This window comes from Dasypus novemcinctus, chromosome 19 (genome assembly GCF_030445035.2).
Source record: "Dasypus novemcinctus isolate mDasNov1 chromosome 19, mDasNov1.1.hap2, whole genome shotgun sequence".
In the NCBI taxonomy this organism is placed as follows: domain Eukaryota; kingdom Metazoa; phylum Chordata; class Mammalia; order Cingulata; family Dasypodidae; genus Dasypus; species Dasypus novemcinctus.
In genome coordinates, this window is record NC_080691.1 from 83,497,903 (window position 1) to 83,516,961 (window position 19,059).

Here is a 19,059-nt window from a genome sequence, read left to right on the forward strand (position 1 = left end):
CAGCTGCTCAGGCCCAGCCCCCAGCCATTCCTCGGCCTCCCCCGTCCCTATTTCCCCAGTGGAGAGGCGGGAGCTCCGGGTGGGGGCCTGTCTGTGGCCACCGGGGAGCGACGTGGACTGAGCTGCCCCGCGTGGCCAGCGGCAGCCCAGGGACCCCGTGGGCCTCGGCTGCTCGGGTGGCTGCGCAGCCACGGCCTGGCCGGCTTCGTGGCGGGGGAGGCGGCGGGGGGCTGCGAGCCTGAGCCTGGGATCTCAGCAGTCACCAGCACGTGTCTGTCCAGCACCCACCTGTCCGTGTGTCCCCGTGCACACGTGGTGCATCTGCATCCTGTGTGCTGCGTGTCCGTGTGTCCCGTGCATGTGTTCCCATGTCCCGGGCATGTCGTGGCCATGATTCTTATAACCGCCCCCCGCATGGTCTGTGGCCTCGCGCCACGTCCTGTGTGCAGCGTGTCCCCGGCTGTGCCTGGCGGCCCTCCGCGCCCCACACGCGCACAGCCGCCCGTGGGCCCGGCGTGTCGCCGGCGCCGCAGCCCCTGTCGGTCGCTCCCCACTAATGGCGCATTAACCTTGGCAGGGGCGGCGCGAGCGCGGGTTCCCTGACCTCATTAGGATGATCAACGCGCCTTTTGAAGCTCCACGGAGCGTGGGGGGAGGAGCTCCCACGGTGGGGGCTGCGTCCCGCGGGGTCAGGTGTACCCTGGGCCCCGGGGGGACACGGGCGAGAGGCTGGGGGTGCTGTGCCCGGGAGGCTTCCCGCTCCTGACAACCGTCAGGTCGCCTCGGGGGTGGCCGCTGTCCAGGCCCGGACCCCTCCCAGGTGCCCTCCCTACCCCCTCCAGGGCCCTCAGGGAGGCCCCGCGGGGGAGGCGGGCAGCGGAGACGGGCACGGACGGGAGTGTAAGGGGTGCCCGGGAGCACGTCCAGACGTGGGCACTGTTCCCGCCTGTGGGACCCCAGGGGCTATCCCCACCACAGCCCGCCTTCTCCAGGAAGGCCTCCCGGGTGTCCAGCCGTTGCCCCCTTCCCGTGGGAATTGCTGGCCCTTTCACAGACAGGCCGGGGTGGCAGGCAGTCAGGGTGGACTTCCCGGAGGCAGTGGTGGAGGAACGCAGGAGGGGATGGGGGGGAGAGGGGAGCAGGCTGTGGGCGCGGGATGAAGACAGGGGCGTGACAGAGAAGCCGCTGGACTCCACGACTGAGACCCCGGGCCAGACGGCGCTGGCCCGTTTGCCCTCTGCGCGGCTTAGCCCTCAAGGGGCGGGAAATCCCGAGGGGCTGGGGACACCCTGCCCTGGAGAAGCCGGGCTTGGGTCCGGGGCCCGCTGCCGGCGCGTGGCTGCCACCTGGTGGTGGCGGCTCAGCAGGACGCCGGGCGGCCGGGAGCTCCCAGGGGCCCCAGGGAGCCAGATGAGCCTGGAAAGACTTTGGCCAGACTCAGGGAGACCGGGGGCCGCAGGCCGGCTTCTCCCCTCCGTGTGCCGTGGGGAGGGGACACAGGCCAGGGCTGGGCAGCAGGTTCACGACGACCCCACGCACTGCGGCTTGGGAGCCGTGGAAACCCCCCGAGACCCCCCGGCTGGTGGAGTGAGTCTGGGATCCAAGAGGACAGAGCCCTCAAGGGTGGCAAGGAGGCGGGAGCCCTGGGGCAGGGGCTTTGATGGGTGAATAGGAGTTCTCAGTAAACCAGAAAGACAGACCTTGAGCTGGAAAAGGTCCCCGTGAGCTCACCCGTTTTATATCCCCGCCTGACGCCTGGACAACTGGGACAGGGTGGAGTGTGAGGCCAGCGGAGCCCAGCTTGGCCCCAGCTGGGGAAACTGAGGCCTACAGCCTAGAGGAGCCCCCTCTCTGCAGTCCCCCCACGGTACCCTGAGCCAGGAGACCCGGACGTGGAGTCGGCACGGCCCGCAGAGGCCCTGCCCCGTGTTTATTTACCGCCCCTGGCCCTGCAGGGACGTTCCCGGGCAAGCTGGTGGGCGTTCCAGCGGGCAGGGCGCAGCCGGGCGCAGGCCAGCCTGAGGTGCCTCGGAGTCCTGGGCGGGGCCGTCGCGGCCACTCGGGCTTCTGCCCTGCAGCCTCCACCAGGCGGCCTCCGACGGGCGCGCTTGGGGCTGGCAGGGCAACGGGCTGTCCCAGAGGCAGTGGGGGCTTCGGCGGGCACCCCCAGGCGCGGGGCGTCCGCTCTCCTGTCCCCAAGGTCACTGGAACTGCAGCGTCCGCTGGCTCCTGGTGGCATCTGGAAGGTGAGGGGGAAGGGGTAAGAGCAGGAAGGGACCCTACTTGGACTGAATGACGTCCCCCACAGAGTCACATGCAAGCCCGGGCCCGCCCAGGGGCGGCGAGCGCTTCCGCAGCTGGGATTGTCTTGACTCCTGTTAGTTAGGACGAGGACAGGGAAGTGGACTTGGCCCAGTGGTTAGGGCGTCCGCCTACTACCTGAGAGGTCCAGGGTTCAAACCCCGGGCCTCCTTGACCCGTGTGGAGCTGGCCCATGCGCAGTGCTGACGCGCGCAAGGAGTGTCGTGCCACGCAGGGGTGTCCCCGTGTAGGGGAGCCCCACGTACAAGGAGTGCGCCCCGTAGGAGAGCCGCCCAGCGTGAAAGAAAGCGCAGCCTGCCCAGGAATGGCGCCACACACACGAAGAACTGATGCAGCAAGGTGACGCAGACGAAACAGATTCAAGAATATAAGCCGACACAGAAGAACACACAGCCGAATGGACACAGAGCACAGACGGGGGAAGGGGGGAGAAATAAACAAAAAATAAAATCTAAAAAAAACCCCAAGAACGACAGGGCTGGAGGATGGGCGGAACCTCCCTCCAGTACGAACAGGTCCCTCGTAAGCGGAGCACGGGTGGCCCCACGCATGGCAGGCAGCGCGGGCACGACCTGAGGTAGGGGTCACCACCAAGCGACCCCAGACGCAAAGAAAGCTGCCCCTGCCGACAGCTTGGTGGGAGAACGGGCTAAGTGTCTGCAGCTCGGGCCGCCCGGGCTGGGGTATGTGTCACCGCAGTCCCCAGCAGACTTGGCACCCACCCACCTTGCTCCCCCACACTGGACAGAGGAGCTGTGCCTGCGGCCCACCCTGAAACTGCCCAGGCCAGAGAGCCCTGCCCGCACCCACCACCCCTAGCCTGCCTGCCCACCAGGGCAGGTGGACGAGATGCCCCCCGAGGCCCTGACCCTGCAGCCAGAGCTGCCAGCCTCCATGGCTGCCCGCTCCCAAGGCCATGCCGCCCACGGCAACCCCCTGCCCCCAGAAAACCCTGCTGCCTGGCTCTGGCCCCGCCCCTGCCCCCCCCCAATCAAACCCCATTTCTACCTGGCTCCGGGTCTTTGTGTACCACCTGCCCGGAAGACCACCACCCACCCCGGGGCACCTGACTGACCTTGCCCGGCAGGTGCAGGCCTAGAGCAACTTTCCAAGGCCTACGAATGCCTGGGGAATTCTCTAACTCGACGGCTACAGCTCCTGCCCTGCCTCAAAGGGGCTGTAAGGGGCTGCTGAGTGTAGGAGAGGGGTCGTGGCCAAGGCTGTGCGCCGAGAAGCCCTCCCGCCCCTTTCTGTAGCCAGGCTGGCACCGCCTGGCACCCACCTAGAAGCACCTGGGGGGGGGGCTGCCCTACCATCTCAGGTTCCGCGTCTCAAAGACCGTCTCCTCGTCGCTGGACAAAGCCATGTCACGGGGGTCCTCGGTGTTGGCCAGGAGCCCGTACCTCCTCCGCTGCGGCCTCCTCACCCTGGAGGCACAGCGAGACCCACTCAGCGTCCGTCCGGGCCCCGGGCCACCGGCGCCCCGGCCCGCCGCCCTCCTTCCCCGGTTCCCCTCCCCGCTGGCCGCGCTCTCCGTCTTCCCAGCCCCCAAAGCGGAGCTGTTCTTTGGAGGCGGCAAAGAGACAGCTCCCTCTGCGGGCCCCGGGCCAGGCTTTTCCTGCACCCACCCACCTCCCGCAGCCGATGCACCCTTTTTAAGGACGAAAAAACTGAGACTTGGAGAAGGGCGAGGAATCGCCAGAGTCCCAAAACACACCGAGGAAGGTCTCAGGCCCAAACCTGCCCTTCCCCGCTGCGGATGCCAGAGGAAGGAAGGAGGCAAACACCCACTGAGTAGGTGGCCACAGGGAAGGGAGGGGAGGGGGCAGGCCAGGAGCCAGGCGCGTCAGCCCTCAGCCCTGTGAGGCGTCTGGTCTCACGCTGATGGTGACTGTGAGGAAGGTGGTGAGACGTGTGACAAACGTCCAGAACGTCTGCACGCAAGAGGAAGCCAAAGGGAGGTCTGGGCGGTGTCCCACTGGGCAGGGCAGCGGCAGTGGGAGTGGGGGAAGAAAACCCTCAACTCTTCAGAGCCGTCAGCAGACCTGGGCTCTGACCCCCGGCCAGCCCTGGGGGCTGAAGGAGGAGCCAGGGGTGGGGTGGCCCCCACAGTGGGTGCTGATAAAGGTCTGGCTCCAGCGCCAGGAATTCCTGAGGCCCCTTCTCTCACCCCGACCCTGAGAGTGGTGACAGGGCTGTGCGGCGGGGACGGGGCTGGCCAGGCTGGTTTGTTTGGCGGGCCGCTCTTACTGTCGCCGAGCACGAAGAGGGGGTACACAAGCAAAATGGCACAAAACTCGGGAGCCCCAAGGGGTCTTGGCCGAAGGCAGCTCCAGCCGAGGGCGGACGACGGCGCCGAGACGACAGCGGTCGAGGCCTGGGATGTCCGGGGGCAAAGCCCGCGGCGGCCTCCCCGGAGCCGCAGGGCGACCGCGGGGACCCGCGGCAGGCCCCGACCCCACCGGGCCCGCCCGGAGCTTCGGCTGGAGAACGGGCAGCCTCGCGCTCCTCGGGCCCGAGCTGGGGCTCCGGAGGCCGCGAGGGTGACAGCCCGGGGGCGGACCCCAACCCCGCCGGACAGCGCCGCCCGGAGCCGCGGGCAGGGCCGCGGGCGAGTCACGTGCCGCCCGCCAGTCACGTGCCGCCGCCTTCGCAGAGCCGTGGGCGGGGCCCGCGGGCCAGCACGTGACGCGCGACGCGCGCGCTGATTGGCGGCGGCGGCGTGCCCTGACGCACCTGAGGGCCCGGATGAGGAAGTAGAGCGCCGTCAGGCCGCTGAGACCCGTGAGCACGTAGAAGGAGCGCAGCACCGCCGAGCCCTCCGCCGGCGGCCCCGGGTGCGTGCCGTTGGCCGGCGGGCCCGGCTGGCTCCCGTTCGCCGCGGCGGGCGGCGGCGGCGGCAGAGTGGGCCCTGCGGGCGGCGGCTCGGGCCCCGGGGTTCCGCCCGGCAGCGCCAGCGGCAAGAGCGGCAGCAACAGCAGCAGCAGCAGCGGCAGCGGCGGCACGCGCGGCCCCATGGCCCGGCGGAAGCGGTGGCGGCGCCCCGCCCTGCCGGCGCTTGTCACTCAGGCCGCGTGGGGCGGAGCTAGCCAATGGGCCACGGGGGCGGGCCCGGTCCCAACCACGCCCTGGCCACGCCCCCGGCCGCCGCGCGGCGTGGTTCTGGGTCCCCCGAAGGCCACCCCTGGCCTGCGGCGCCCCGCCCCGCTAGCCACCGCCGCCTTGGTCGGCTTGAGGCCCTGGCCACAGCCTGTCCTGACTCACTGGGCCTGTTTCCCCTTAACCCGATTCTAGGGCCCCGTCTTCCACTGTCCTCTCACGCGCTGACCTGTAAAGCAGCGGGGCCCTCCTGATGCGGCCCCAGCTGGCCCTGCCACGGCCCAGCACCTCGAGGGGAGGACCACCCGCTCCTAGAACCCGATGCCCCCGCGCCCCGAGAGCGCTTGGGCTGGGCTGAGCGCACGGCCGGATGAGCCTCGGGCCGGGGACCCTGGGACCCGAGGGTGTCCTGGTGTCAGGAAGGCTGGGCCCAAAGAGAAGCAGCCACCCCTCCGCCCCAAGGGCCATCGAGCCGCATACAAGGCCCTGCGTGCTCCTGGCCCAGGCCGGCGGCTGTCCTCGTTTAAGGTCTTTCGGGGAGTGGAGGAAGCTTCTACCAGTCCAGGAGGCCTCCGTCCTGGAGGCTGACCTACTCCCAATTGAGTTTAGGGATCTGAGCTGCCGGCAGCACGGGCAGGAACGGGTCACAGGCTGGCAGTTGGGGCAGGGGAGCAGGCCCCATCCCGTCCGAGGCTGACACAGCCTGGGACCCCCATGGGTGCGGTGGGTGCCACGTGGCCCACGGCCCCAAGCCTGCCAGGCAGCACCGCCCAATCCCGAGGCAGGCGAGGGGTGGGGGGATGGGGGGTCTGCAGTGACCTGGCCTCCCTGGGGACTCAAGCGGACACTGTGCCTCGGAGGGCAACTAGGACCTAGCCTAGCACCCACGTGCCAACATCAGCCTTGGCACGATGGGGCCATAGATGTTGGGCAGGCCATGTCCACGGATGGGCTCGGCCCCTTCGACTGCAGCTGTCCGCAGTCGGGCAGCGCCAGCCAGAGGTGGGCCTCGGCGTGGCCCCCTCGCCCCACCTCCCGTCAGCAGGCCCACCCAGGGCCCTGGGCTGGACTGTGGCTCGGTCCGCCGAGGGCTAGCCGGCGGGCAGCCCCCAGCCTGCAACGGGCAGGACACGGCACCTGGAGGGACGGGCCTTCGGGCCTTCCGGCCTGCCCGCTGCCCTGGCCCCTGGCCTCAGGAAGGGAGCTGCCCTCCCCTCCCGCCCGCTCCTCCGGTTCTCTCAAGCAGGAACGATGAGGGGCACCTGGCCAGGGACCACCGCGTCGAGGTGGCAGGCTCGGCCCCAGGCACTCTGCCACAGGGGAGGAGGACAGGGCCAGCTCAGCCAGCTCAGATGCTGAGCTGCCTGCGGGGTCCCACCAGCCAGGCAGAACCCAGGCCCAGGGCCAGGGCCAGGGCCAAGGCTTGGCCTGTGCCTGCGCGGCCCCCTTGGATTCTCGGACCCCAAAAATCCCCCAGTGAGGTGAGGGAGCCCAAGCTGGGGAGTGACCGTGGGAGCCCGTGTCCTCAGTGGGCCCAGTGGAGGCCGCCAGGCTTCCTGCCCGCGGGGTCCCTGCCCCGCCCCCCAGCCCTGTCTCCACCCAGCAGCCCCAAGGTTCCCTGGACCGACGGCACAGCCGGAAGCAGACGCGGACAGCTCTGGTGGCACACAGCCCTTTATTGGGGTCTGGCTCTCCGCGTCCTGAGCTGCAGGAAACCTGTCTGCAGTGCAAACCGCCAGCACGCAGTGGCCGTCCCCTGGAATGACCTTCGCCCTCAAAGTACCTGCAGGAGAGACAAGGAAGGTGAGCAGGAAAGGACACGGCGACCTGCACTAGGGGAGGACACCCCGTGGAGTGCCACCATCCCCCAGAAGGGCCCAGGCAGGTGAGGGGACAAGGGTGGGCCATGCCCGCTGGCACACACACTCACAGGCGACAAGCCGCAGGCAGGCGCCCTGTCTCCGGCTCTCCCTGCCGCAAGCTGCTTCGGGTAGCGTCCCTCCGGGGACAGTCATCGCCGCCGTCGAGCCGATCGGCTCCGCTCAGTCCCCTTCACCCTGCCAAAGCAAAGGTGCGTGACGCCGACATCCCCGCCAGCGGGTCACAGCCGCCCGCCTGCCTCCCCGAGACCATCCGGAGCGCCTACGAGGGCCTCAGCTGGCCACGTCCCCTCCACGCAGAGCCCGCTACCCGCTGGGGACGGGGCTGCTCAGACACCGGTGTGGGCTCGGGGGAACCGATGGCGGCAGCGAGGCTTCTGAGCGCACTTGGTCGCAGTGGCTTTAGGAGTCTGAACAGACTGTCAACCATGAACAAGACATCCGAGAGGCGGGGTGCCTGGCCCCCTCCTGCCCACCAGCGAGGTGACTGCCCGGGCTGCGGGCAGGGCTGGGCGGGCACCAGGCCCGGCGCTCGGTTCTAGCTCGACTTTTTAAAAAGTTACAACAACCAGTCAAAGGACCACTCCCCGGGCTGTGGCTCTACTTTCAAACGAGCTCTCGGCAAGAGAAGGGCAGCGGGCACGAGCAGAAGGCGTTACCTCGGAGCACAGGCTACTTCCACATATGAGCTAGCCAGGGAAGCGGCTTTCGTCTGAGGTGGCTGTTGGGCGCACAACACTGCTGCTCTCCAGGGGGCCGCGGCTTCCAGAGGCAGCAGAGACCGCTCCGCACGCAGCGCACCGGCGGGCTAGCTACTCCCCCGCGCCTGTGGTCGCCCCACAGGGGCCACCGCCCCCTGGCCCGAGCCTAGACGTCCGTCTCTGCGGGGCCGCCTGACCCCGGGGCCTCCCGGGGCTGCCCTGCTTCTGCGCTGCCCGCCCGTCGCCCACCTGGCTCACCACTGACACTGAGGGCCGTCGGCTGTCCTAACAGGCCCGTCCGGTGCCGGGCTCCTGCCGTCCTCCTTGTCCTGCTCCGTGCGGCCCGAGGAGGACGCGGGGACCCGCCGCTCCTCAGCCTGCCCTGCCTGCTCAGTCTGATGCCGCGAGCCCGCAGCAGTGTGTTGTGCAATGAAAGGGAAATTGTCAGAGCAAAGTTCGTTTCAGACGGTCCTTTAATCGGCTTCGTAAAGCCAAAGAAAACTGCGTACAAGAATTCCTTAACCACTTCAAATACAACATCAATGGAGTATGCATACGTCTTCCAGTAAAAAAGGACAATATAAATAAACATTTTCAAGAACCTCTCAGGGGACGCCTGCGAGTCTACTGGAGGTCGGACACAACAAGGAGCAGAACACCTCTGCGCAGGCGGAGCAGGCAGGCAGGCGCCGCCATCCGACCGCGCTACGCTCAGAACGGAACGGGTTTGGTTGGAAAGCCACCGCTCGCTCGGCTTCCGGCAGCGAGTGGGTTCAGAGTCGTCTCGGGCCTCAAAGAGCAGTGACTCGGGGCACCCCACGTCGCGGGGCCAACCCCACCAAAAAACAACAAAAAAGCAACACCCCCCTCCCAAAAAAGAGGAAAAAACCCCACACAAACCCCACGGCTTAAAAAAAAAAAATAATGGCTCATGGTAAAAAAAGGAAAATCTGAAGTGCTTTTCAAAACGTTTTTAAAACCTTTAAAAACGGACAGCGCTTTCTCGCAAAAAGATAAAAGCGAAAACAACGAAAACTAAAAAGTCTGCTAACTAGCCCATCTGGGGTCAGGGGCTGTCAGGCTGCGTTTGACGAGATCAGAACTGACGTGACTACAAAAGTGAAAATACAAGGAGGTGTGTCCACTACACATCAACGATTCAGCGAAGCTCCCCAAATCTTTAAATATACAGCCATTGGAAGGACGATCTTGAGCAGGAAGGATTTTACTCGTTGTGTGTAGCTGAGGACAAGAAGCAGGTAGAGCGTAAAGGCACGGAGTCAGCGACAAGAGCAGCATTCACTCCCCGGCGGGGCCTGCGAGCACCTGCCCCCCATGCACGCGGGCCGGCGCCCGGCGCCCTCGCCCTGTCCTTCCAGACCTGTGCTCGCTGGGGCTCTGCGTTCTGCTTGGTGGTAGAAACGGCTCCTGGCCGAGGACAACCTGCACCCTCAGGGCCAGCCCAGCCTAAGGCCTGAGCGTGTGCCTAAGTCACTTGTGGGGGCGCCGAGGGGCGCCGGGCCCCCACCGCAGGCCACGCAGCGTGGCGCCCTCGGAGCCGGCCTTACCGTAGCTGTCGTAGCTGTCTCTGTAGGACCCGCCCGAGCTCCGGTCACCGTAACCACCGCCCTGACTCCGGCTGTGGAAGGCACACACATGGGCGCTGGAGGGCCCGCCTGGCTGCCGGGGGACAGGCAGCTCTGTCCTCACCACCCTGCCGAGGCCGGGACCCCCAGCCAGCTGGCTCCTCACCTGCTGTAGTAGTCTCTGGAGCCCCCGTAGCCCCCACTCCTGGATTCGAACCGGCTGCCCCCATAGCCTCGGTCCCCCCCTCCTGTGCAGACAGACAACGGCATGAGCGCGGCCCCAGCCGGCACCGCCCCCGCCACCTGCACCGGCACCTGCCCCGCACTCACCTCTGGAAAACCCACGGCCCCGGCCCCGGCCTCCGCGGAAGAAGCCCCGGCCCCCGGCCGAGCCGCCCCGGTAGCCGCGGGACCGGCTGTCGGACGACTTCCCGGCCTGGTCGACTCGGATCTGTCGCCCGTCTACGGACTGGAGAAGGAGGCAGCCTGTCAGGCACCGGCCTCCCCACCCGCGGCGGCCAGCCGGCCATCCCGCCATCCGCCCCTCACCTTTCCGTTCATGGCCATCATGGCATCCTTGGCGTCGTCGATGTTCTCAAAGGTGACAAACCCAAACCCGCGCGACCGCTGCGTCTCCCTGTCTTTCACGACCACCACTGCCAGGGGAGAGAGACCTGTGGTCAGCACCAGGCCGCACAGGCCCACGGGCAGCCAGCCCCGCTTTGGCAACCTCACCTTCAGAGATCTGGCCATACTTGGAGAAGACCTGCTCCAGCGACTGCTCGTTGGTGTCGAAGCTCAGCCCCCCGACGAAAAGCTTGCCCTCGTCCGATGCCATGGTGCCTGCGGCAGAGAGGGCGTCAGCCGTGGCTGGCCGCCCGCCCCCTCCTGCTGCTTCCTGCAAACTACGCGCATACTCCGGGGAATCGTCAGAAAATCATTTTCCTACATCTCTACGCTCCCAAACTTACACCCAGCTTTTAATTTCAAATGATCCCCTCGCCCACCCCCCAGTGGCCCTGTCCACGGCCAGGGACTCCCCGAGGGCTGGAGCCGTGGTGAGGGCCCCCTGCAGCTAGCTGCAGCCAGGGTGGCAACCTCTCAAGACCCCTTAAGGTCCATTTAGAGAACTGGACTTGAAAGCAGGTACTTTGGCCTCCACGGACTGGCCAGGCCCGGGGGCGCCCCGCACCCTCCCGTTTTTGCACAGCGGAGGCGCACGCCCTCCCCCGACCCCCTGCCCTGTCAACTCTTGGGTGGGTAAGTGCTTTGGGAACAGTAAAGGGCCTCGGCACAGGCGGGGGAGCGGGGGCCTGGGTGACAAGGGTAGCTTCACAGTTAAGGCCTCTGCAAGGACGAGGGGCGTGCACGGTGGCGGGGACCCCAGGAGGCGCTGGCGGGCCCGGAAACGGGGCGACTCCAGCGGGAAGAACGGGAAACCGAGGCCCAGAGGCAGGGGCGCCGCGCCAGGGCCCGCCCCGCGGCTCTGCCCGGGAGCCACGCGGCCCCGCCCCCGCCCCGCGCGCATGCGCCCCGCGCACGCCCTGCGCCACTGCATCCGGGCACTCGGACGCTCCCGCCATTTCGCTGGGCGCAGCCTCGAGCCCGCCGCCGCCATTTTGCGGCAGCGCCCCGGTCGCCGGCGGCCCCGGCCCGCGGGCGGCACGGCCCGCGGCCGCCACTCGGCCTCGCCGCCCGCTGCCCACGCCGCCGGCGGGGCGGACGCCAGGAGCGCGGGCCCGCCCTGGCCACCGCCCCCTCCCAGGGGCGTGCCGCCGCGGCCCCGCCTCGCCTGCAGGGCCGCCCGCCGACCGGGCTGCGCGGCGCCGGCGCCGCCAGGGCCTCACCGCTGAGCCGGGCCGGTCCCTGACGCAGGCGGGAAGACGGCGCAGCACCTCCACCCGAGCCTCCTAACGCGCGAGTGAGGGGGGGCGCGCCGGCACCCGGCCTCTTATACGCCGCCGCCGGGCCCCGCCCCGGGCTCCGCCCTCCGCGCCGCACGGGCCAATCCGGGGCGCCACGGGGCCGAGGCCGCGCCCCGCATTCCTGAGGGGGCCGGGCCCGCCGCGGCCCCGCCCCTTCCCCTCGCGCGGGCGCCGGGCGCGGCGGCCGGCGGGGGCGTTTCCGGCCCGCACGCCGCAGTTCCCGTCCGCGCGCGCGGGGGGCGGGGCCGCCGCGGGGGGCGGGGCTGACCCACTTCTGCGGGCCGCCCCCACCCGCCGGCGGCGAACAAAGGGACCCAGGCCCCGTGGGGGGATCCCGGGTGGGCCGCACTTCGACCGCTGCTGGGCTGCAGCAATTGCTGACGTCCCGACCTGGCCGGGACCCCCAAACCCACCCAAGCCCCAGCTCCCAGGCACCCCAAGTTCACCTGAACGCAGACATCGTTCCGGATACCTTGCCCACAAAACCCGCACCCCAGAACTCCCAGGATGCACCACTTCACGCGCAGCCTCACCCCAGCACTGGGACGCACCTCAATTTGGGCGAACCCCAATATTCAGCACCCACATCTCCCGAGCCCCCGAGACTAGGAACAGCCCACCTTCGGCCAAGCCGGTTTGCCTACGAACCCCAACCTGCAGCCACACCTACCTCCCTACCGACTCTACTTCACCTTGGCCCCAAGCGTCGCCGACTCCCCGGCATTTGCCTGGTGGGGTGCTGGGCATCTCCGTGCTGACCCCTCAGCGCTCTCCGCAACACTCAGCTCAGCCTTCGGGCCCCAGCCAGCCGCCAGGCAGCCACCACGCCATTCTCCACGCCACCACCCACCTGCCTCCCCCGCGCCGGGAGGGCCGGGTGTGTGCAAGGCCACCTTGCTTCGGATTTTGCCTGTCGTTTCAGAAACATCCCCTGCTGAGCGGCTGCCAGCGGTGTCGGGGTCCCCCAGACCCCTGCTATCAGGGGAGCTGGCTTTGCAGGGCCCCCTTGCTGGGTTGTGGCTCTGGGGGCTTCCGAGAGCAGAGCCCCCACTTTGCAGGGGACCCAGGCAAGTCCCAGCTCCTCTCTGTGCCTCAGCCTCCCACCCTTGTCTAGTAGACCCCCATGCACGGGACTCGCGCGCGGCACTCATCGCTGCCCACTCCACACCTTGCGCCCACCATGAGAGGCCCGGCCAGCCGAGTCGGCTGCTGTCACCGGTGCAAAGAGAGCCGGGAGGGGCCCCCACCCCCCAGACCTCAAGGGAAGCACCTCAGACCCGGGGGCAGGAAGGCCACCCTTTCTGATCTGCTCTCCCGCCAAGTCGGCTTCCTGCCGCAGCCCAGGCCAGGAGCGCCCCCTCCCCTTGTCCTCTGGGCCCCACCTGGTTTGGGACAGCGCCCCATGCTCATTTGCCCTTCCTGCCAGCACCCAGTTGCCAAGCATTTACTACCAGACCCTCCGCCTCGGCGCCGTGCGCACGCCCGCACGTGGGTTTGCTCGGCGCACACCTGCATCCACCCGTGTCCCACGCCTGCATGGGCCCGTGACGGGGGGTTACCTGTCGCCGTGTGCACCTGCTCTGTGCCGTGGGTTTCGGTACCTGTGGCTCAGGTGTGGATCTGGCTCGGTATCTGCGTCTCTGGTTACCTGGGCGTGTGTATACCTGGAACTCGGTGTGGACCCGCCAGGGTGATCCCGCGGGGGCTCTCGGGGGCCGGGACCACCGGTGTCTCGACATTACCTGCTCCCCGGATCGCCGGGCCCGGCAGCGCTCTGAGCCGACACGTGGGGGCGCTGCGGCCTCACCTTCACGGCCCCGGGCCCGCCCCTCGCTCCAGCCGCGCCACGCGTGCCCCTGCGTGGGCGGGGCCTCCCCTGTCCCGCTGGGACGGCCAGTGCGCGCAGTCCCGGGGCGGGGTCGCAGCGACCCCGGGGCCTCAGCTCACGCGGGGCCGGGGGCGGGGCTCGCAGCCTGCTCCGGGGCCTGGGGTATCAAGCCGGGGCTGGGGAGGTCTCGGCGTCGCCCCAAACTCAGCCCCCAGTCCCCAGCGCAAACAGGGCGGGGCGGCGACGCCAGGACGGAACCGCCTCCCTCCCGCGCCGCCCCCTCCCCGCGGGGCCCAGGCTGCGGGACGCCAGGTCCTCCCGCGAACCCCTCTAATGACCGGGCGCGAGCGGTAATGAGCGTCTGGGCCGGCACGGGAGGGATGAAAGGCGCGCGGGGCGGGGGCACCCCGGGGCCGCTCAATTACCGCCCCCTCCCGGCCATGCGCGGGGCCCCTGCCGTGCCCCTGGCGGCCGCCTGCGGAGACGCGGAAGTGGGGCCGTCCTGGCCCAGATCCGCGGGGCCCAGCGCGGGGGCTGAGGGCAGGAGATGCGGGCGGGTGCGTGCCCTTGCGTGCCCGTGGGCGGGAGATGTCGACGGGGACCCGCGGGGACCCCCGCGGACAAGCAAGGACGACTCGAGATGTGCTTGGGTGGGGGGAGCGTGCCCACGGTCATGGAAGTGTGTGCCCGAAACCACTCGCGTGTGGGTATGCGGCAGTGGAAACCGGTTTCTTTCCGTGTGCGCGCGCCGAAAGCGGGGGCGAGATGGCTGGGGGCGAGACCGGGAGCAGCCGTGGCCAGGGCTGCGGGTGGGTGACTCGGGCGAGCAGGGACCCCAGAGCACAAGTGCCAGGCTGGGTGGCATGACTCAGGCCCCGGGGCTGGGCCCGCCTGCGGCGCCAGCAGCTGGGGGGCCTCGGGGGGAGAGGAGGTGAGGCCACAGGGACCACAAGTGCCGCAGGGGAAGGCTGAACCTGCCCTCCCCTCCCCACCTGCTCCAGCAGGTGAGGGCAGCCAGGTCCCTGGGAGGCCCAGGGAGGTGGGAATGCACGGCTCAGCCGCCTGCCGCCAGGCAGGGCTCAGGCCGCCTCCTGGTGTTTGGAGGGGGTCCCCACGCAGGGCGTGGGGGCTGACGCTCCCTGACTCACCCCCTCCCCGCAGGCCTGCGTCACAGCCCAGGAATGTGCCGGCTGCCGAGGCCCCACGCCTCCCGCCCAGGCCGGGCACTCAGCACACCCAGGATGTGCCACATGTGCGCGGGCCGGTGCCAGGGAGACCACCACGCACGGCAGCACACATCGGGCACGTGCCGCGGACACATCCCGAGCCGCAGCGCCCCGCACATGGGCCAAGCGCACATGTGCGCGTTCTGTTTCCTTCGTGCCCCCGGAGACCCGCATGGGGATCCCTGGCAGGGAGGGAAACCGAGGCACGGACAGGCCGGCAAACGTGCAGTGACACGCATTCACGCTCAAGCGTTAAGTGCCTGCGGAATGCCAGGGCTCGTGGGTGCGCAGACTCACAGGAGACCACGGAGACCCCGGGGTGGCCTCTGGCTCAGCAAGGGCAGGGGTCCGGAGACCCCCAGGGGCAGGGGTGGCGGGCCCCACAGCAGCCCGGCGCGCCCACTCGACCGCATGCCTGAGCAGGGCCCACGGGCGGGGCTGTCCCTCGCCCACCAGCTCTGCAAGCGCCAGCGGCTCCAGGGAGACCCACCTTGGGGCTTGGGCCGTCCCCGAGTCGCCCACACCTAGGGCAGGTGCGGGGGCCCGGCCGCAGGGACGCGCTGGAGAACGTATGTGCACGCCGGCAAACACCCCCACGGGACGCGTGCGGAAGGACCCACCTGGGACCGCACAGGTGGGGACCCCTCGGGCAGCCGTGGCCCAGGGTCCACCCGTACGGGCAGGTGGTGCCAAGGCCCCTCTGGACCCCCTGTGCTTCCTCTGAGAGGGGGCCCAAGCAGCGGCACCCCACGGGGTCACCCATGAGAAGCGCCGGCCGCGGAGTGGCCGCGGAGGCCAGCCCCGCAGAGGGCCGGCGTGTCACTGCTCTTTCCCTTGTGGGAAACGCAGTGTCCCCTTGGGCTCCAGTTTCTAGGCGTCAGCCCCTCCTCCATCTCACCAGTGGCAACAGAAAGGCGTTCCGTGGAGCAAAGTCGGGGCTGTGCACACCTGTCCCCCCAGCAGGACTGTGCACACACACACCTGTCCCGCCAGCAGGGCTGTGCACACACACACACCTATCCCAGCAGGGCTGTGCACACACACACACCTATGCCCCTCTGATAGGGCTGTGCACACACCTGCCCCCCTCCTGTAGGGCTGTGCACGCACACACACCTGTCCCCCACCCAGGGCAGCTAGACTGGGACCAAGGGCCTGCAACCAAGGAGGATGAGTAGGCGGTATTTGTGGCTGAAGCATCTTCCGGGTGACCCCCCGCCCTGGCATGTTTGGGGGCAGGGGTGTCTGTGTGTTTGCGGAGGGGTAGCCAGGTGTGACTTACTCTTCTGGGCTTTCCTTAAGGCAGGTCATGGCTCGGGGTGAGAATGGGGGGCTGGCTTGCTGGAGGGCCCGGCAGGTGGGCAGGTGGGGTGCACCTGAGGGTGGGGTTGGGGGCTGGTTTGAAGTGTGTGTGTGCGTGGGTGCACCTGGAATGCCACGTTGAGAGCCAAAGCCTTGCACACAGCGGGGGTTCAAGCAGTCTTGCAGAACGCGGGGGCGTTCCGGGGTGCGGTGCTGGCTGGCCTGGGTGTCCGGGTGTGAGGCGTGCAGACCCCCCTAGCAGGGGCCGGCCCCGCCCACATTCCAGGGGGCTGGGGGGGGTGCCCGCCCCCGCCCTCCAGCCCCTGGCCCCCAAGGCAGCAGCTGGCTCCGGGGAGGGGTTGCAGGCGGGGGTGGCGGCTGGAATGCACGCCGGGTGAGGGAGGGGGGCCCCCCCCCAGAGGGGACGGAAGTGGGGGAGGGGGGGGACTCGGAGCTGGTGGGACAGCGACAGCAAGGGACGAAAATAGCAGAACACGCCAGGGACGATGGGGACAGAAATAGGGAAGGGCTGCAGAGACGAGCAGGAAGAGCAGGGAAAAGGCGCGGGGCAGGGGAACCGAGGGGGGGGGGGCGGAGAGACAGACAGAGGGAGGAGAGAGAGACCGCCGGGGCCGGCACGGGGAACGGGGGTGGGTGGCAGAGAGGCAGGGACAGGGAAGGCGCTGGCAATGACAGGGCAGAGCCGGGAGACCCCAGGGACCGGCGCCCCTCCCCCACCTGGGAGGCTGGGCCGCTCACCTGTCCCAGGTGCCACCCCAGGCCGCCTGCTCCTTGCCCCCCAGGCCTGGGCGGCCCGGGGGTGGGGTCGGAGCCAGACTCCTGGGCGGGGTCGCGGGGCGGCGGCGTGCCAGCCTCCGCCAGGAGTTTAGCAACTCCCAGGTCTACGGCGCCTCTGGAGGAGGGCGGGTCCTGCCCACGCCCGCGGGGGCGTCTGCGCCCGGGGCCGGCTCCTCCCCGCTGCCCACCCCAAGCCACCCCGCCCGCCGCCCCCGGCACCGCGAGCCCGCCCACCGTGCCCATGGGGGGCGCCGGGCCCCCGCGGAACGCCCGGCCTGTGCGCTCCTGCCGCCCACGGCTGCCCGTGCCCAGAGCTCTGCCCACCCGAGAAGCCACCCCCGCGGGGCAGAAGCGCCGTCCAGGCGGCCAGCCCCCGTCGAAATCTGGCCTCGCCTTCTTCCCAGGCTAGCCTCAGGGGCTAGCCTCAGACCAACTTTTTCTTTAGGCCGACATTCACTCCTCTGACGTGCCCCCCACCCCACCCTCTGGCAAAAGCCCACCCTGTTCTCTGGGAGCCCACGGCCGGGTGGCTGGCGAGGGGCAGTCCTGCCACCCCACTCCGTCCCCCGGGCCCTCCCTGCTCCTGGAGCCCCCGCCAGACCACCACGCACCCATTTCCCAAGCCTCCCCACCGCCCCCCCGGGGAAGGCCCTGAGACCCCGGCGTCGCGGGCCCACCCCCACCTTTGCCGCCCCCACCCCCGGGGACCCTGGCGCCGGTCCGCCTCCGTTCTCAGGCGGGGGACCCCCACCGGAGCCTTGCCTCCGCCGAGGCGCGGCCCCCGGGTCTTTGCACCCGCCGGGACACCCTGCCGTTTGCCTCCGCCCTCGACCAGCCTCGCCCCCGGGCCCCGCTCCTTCGGGGCGCCCCTAGGCGGGGAGCAGCAGGAAACGCCGGCTGTGCCAGCACGGCGCACGTGCGCGTGCCCGTGCAGGGGGTCCACGTGCGGCGCCCCCAGGTACGCCCCCTCGCCCGGCCCGGCCCGGCGCCGCCGTCAGCCCCGCGGCTGCCTCTCCCGCCCCCAAGTTCACAGACGCGGGGGGAGGGGCGCGGCGCCTCCGCGAGCGCGCGCGTGCGCACTCAGCCCCGGCAGCCTGAGTCCCGCCTCGGGGCGGCAAGCCCGCGGTGCCATTGGTGCTTGAAGAGAAGCGAACGTCGCCCCCACCAATGAGAAGGCACCTTCCGTGGGTGGGCGGGGCCTGGGCCTCCGACGCCCGAACGGGGGCGGGCGGGGCGCCCTTCCCGCGGTGACGTCAGGCTCGTTCGCGGCGTGTTGCCCTGGAAACCTCGTTTCCGTCCCCGCGGGTTTCCGGTGGCCGCCCCCTCCCATTCAACTTTTTCCTCAATGGGGGGAGGGGTGGTGCAGGGCCGACCCCGCCCCCTGTGATCCCGGAAGTGCTGCTCTGCCTGCGCCTCAGTTTACCTTTCCATGCCTCGCAACCTACGCGTGGCCCACTCCCCGCGCCCCTCGGGCCGCTGCACCCTCCCGGGGCTGGTGTGTGCGCTGGGGCCTGCGCGGGGAGCAGAGGCTCGGCTCGGTAACGACTCCGGGACCCCCCCAGGCTGTGCCCTGGCCCATCAGATCCAGCCCCCGCGCAGGGCCGCGACCCCTCCAACACCCGGACTGGGCAGACGGGAGTCCTGGACAGGCAGCCAAGGCCCACTGGGTCAGTCAGCCTCCTTTCTCGCCTCCCACCGGCCCTGGGGCAGGGAGGGCACGGTGACCTCAGCACCCAGCCGTGGCCTGCACCCTGGGGCTGTGTCCATTTGGAGGCTGGGGAGCAGAACTGAGGGGTCCCACCCGCACTTGCAGCCCCTGGCCCTGCCCACCGGACCCGCTGGACACGCTGCGCATTCAAAGCCAGGGACTGTGGGGGGAGGGGCCGAGCTCACCTGACTTCCTCCTCCCTGCTTGGGTGCTGGATGATTTGGGGTGACGGCCCGTGGCAGGGGCAGGAGGTTCCCCCAGGGTTCCCCTTGGGGGCTGCTAGAAATCAGGTGGGGCGAGAGGCGGTCACACACCTGGCCTCTAAAATGGCAGCAGTCCCTTCTATCAGGTCGCAAACTCCACGGCCAGTGACACCAGACCCCCACTGTCCAGTCTGCCCAGCCTCCAGGTGGGGGACGCTTGCGCCCCGAGAGGCCGCAGCCCTGGCCCGGGCTCACGGAGCGCTGGGCTGGGGTGGGGGGGCGCCGACAGGGAAGGGCCAGGCGTCAGGGTCTAGCCAGGGCCAGGTGGCCAGGGAGCGCCAGGGCGGTGTCGTGGCCCAGGGCACAGTCCGGTCAAAGGCCTGGGGATGGCTGCTGTCCTGGCTGGCAAGGCAAGGCTGGGTGTGGCCTCCGGGGACCAAGAGGTCACTCGGGGTCAGTCCCACCCGGAGACCTTGAACAC

General features: G+C 69.6%; 2 protein-coding genes across 4 annotated transcripts; both read right to left on the bottom strand.

Annotated features, from left to right (window-relative positions):
• Window positions 1-1,893: 1,893 nt before the first annotated feature.
• FAM174C (family with sequence similarity 174 member C) lies at window positions 1,894-5,369 on the bottom strand. The gene is made up of 3 exons (XM_058282201.2): window positions 5,059-5,369; window positions 3,636-3,749; window positions 1,894-2,239 (listed from the first exon to the last, which is right to left on the bottom strand). Coding segments are annotated over exons 1-3 (396 nt in total). The 5' UTR covers window positions 5,340-5,369; the 3' UTR covers window positions 1,894-2,238.
• Window positions 5,370-7,077: 1,708 nt separating this feature from the next.
• On the bottom strand, window positions 7,078-11,530 carry CIRBP (cold inducible RNA binding protein). Of its 3 annotated transcripts, XM_071210013.1 has the most exons (9): window positions 11,436-11,515; window positions 10,324-10,431; window positions 10,138-10,244; window positions 9,919-10,057; window positions 9,755-9,836; window positions 9,571-9,641; window positions 7,961-9,244; window positions 7,352-7,478; window positions 7,078-7,204 (listed from the first exon to the last, which is right to left on the bottom strand). In XM_071210013.1, the coding sequence occupies exons 2-7, from the start codon at window positions 10,424-10,426 to the stop codon at window positions 9,228-9,230; spliced, it is 519 nt and encodes a 172-aa protein (XP_071066114.1). In that variant the 5' UTR covers window positions 10,427-10,431; window positions 11,436-11,515; the 3' UTR covers window positions 7,078-7,204; window positions 7,352-7,478; window positions 7,961-9,227. The 3 variants fall into 3 exon arrangements, with proteins under 3 accessions (XP_071066114.1, XP_058138185.1, XP_058138188.1); XM_058282202.1 differs by having other exon boundaries at window positions 7,352-9,244; window positions 11,436-11,530; XM_058282205.2 differs by lacking the exon at window positions 7,961-9,244.
• Between the last annotated feature and the right edge of the window lie 7,529 nt (window positions 11,531-19,059).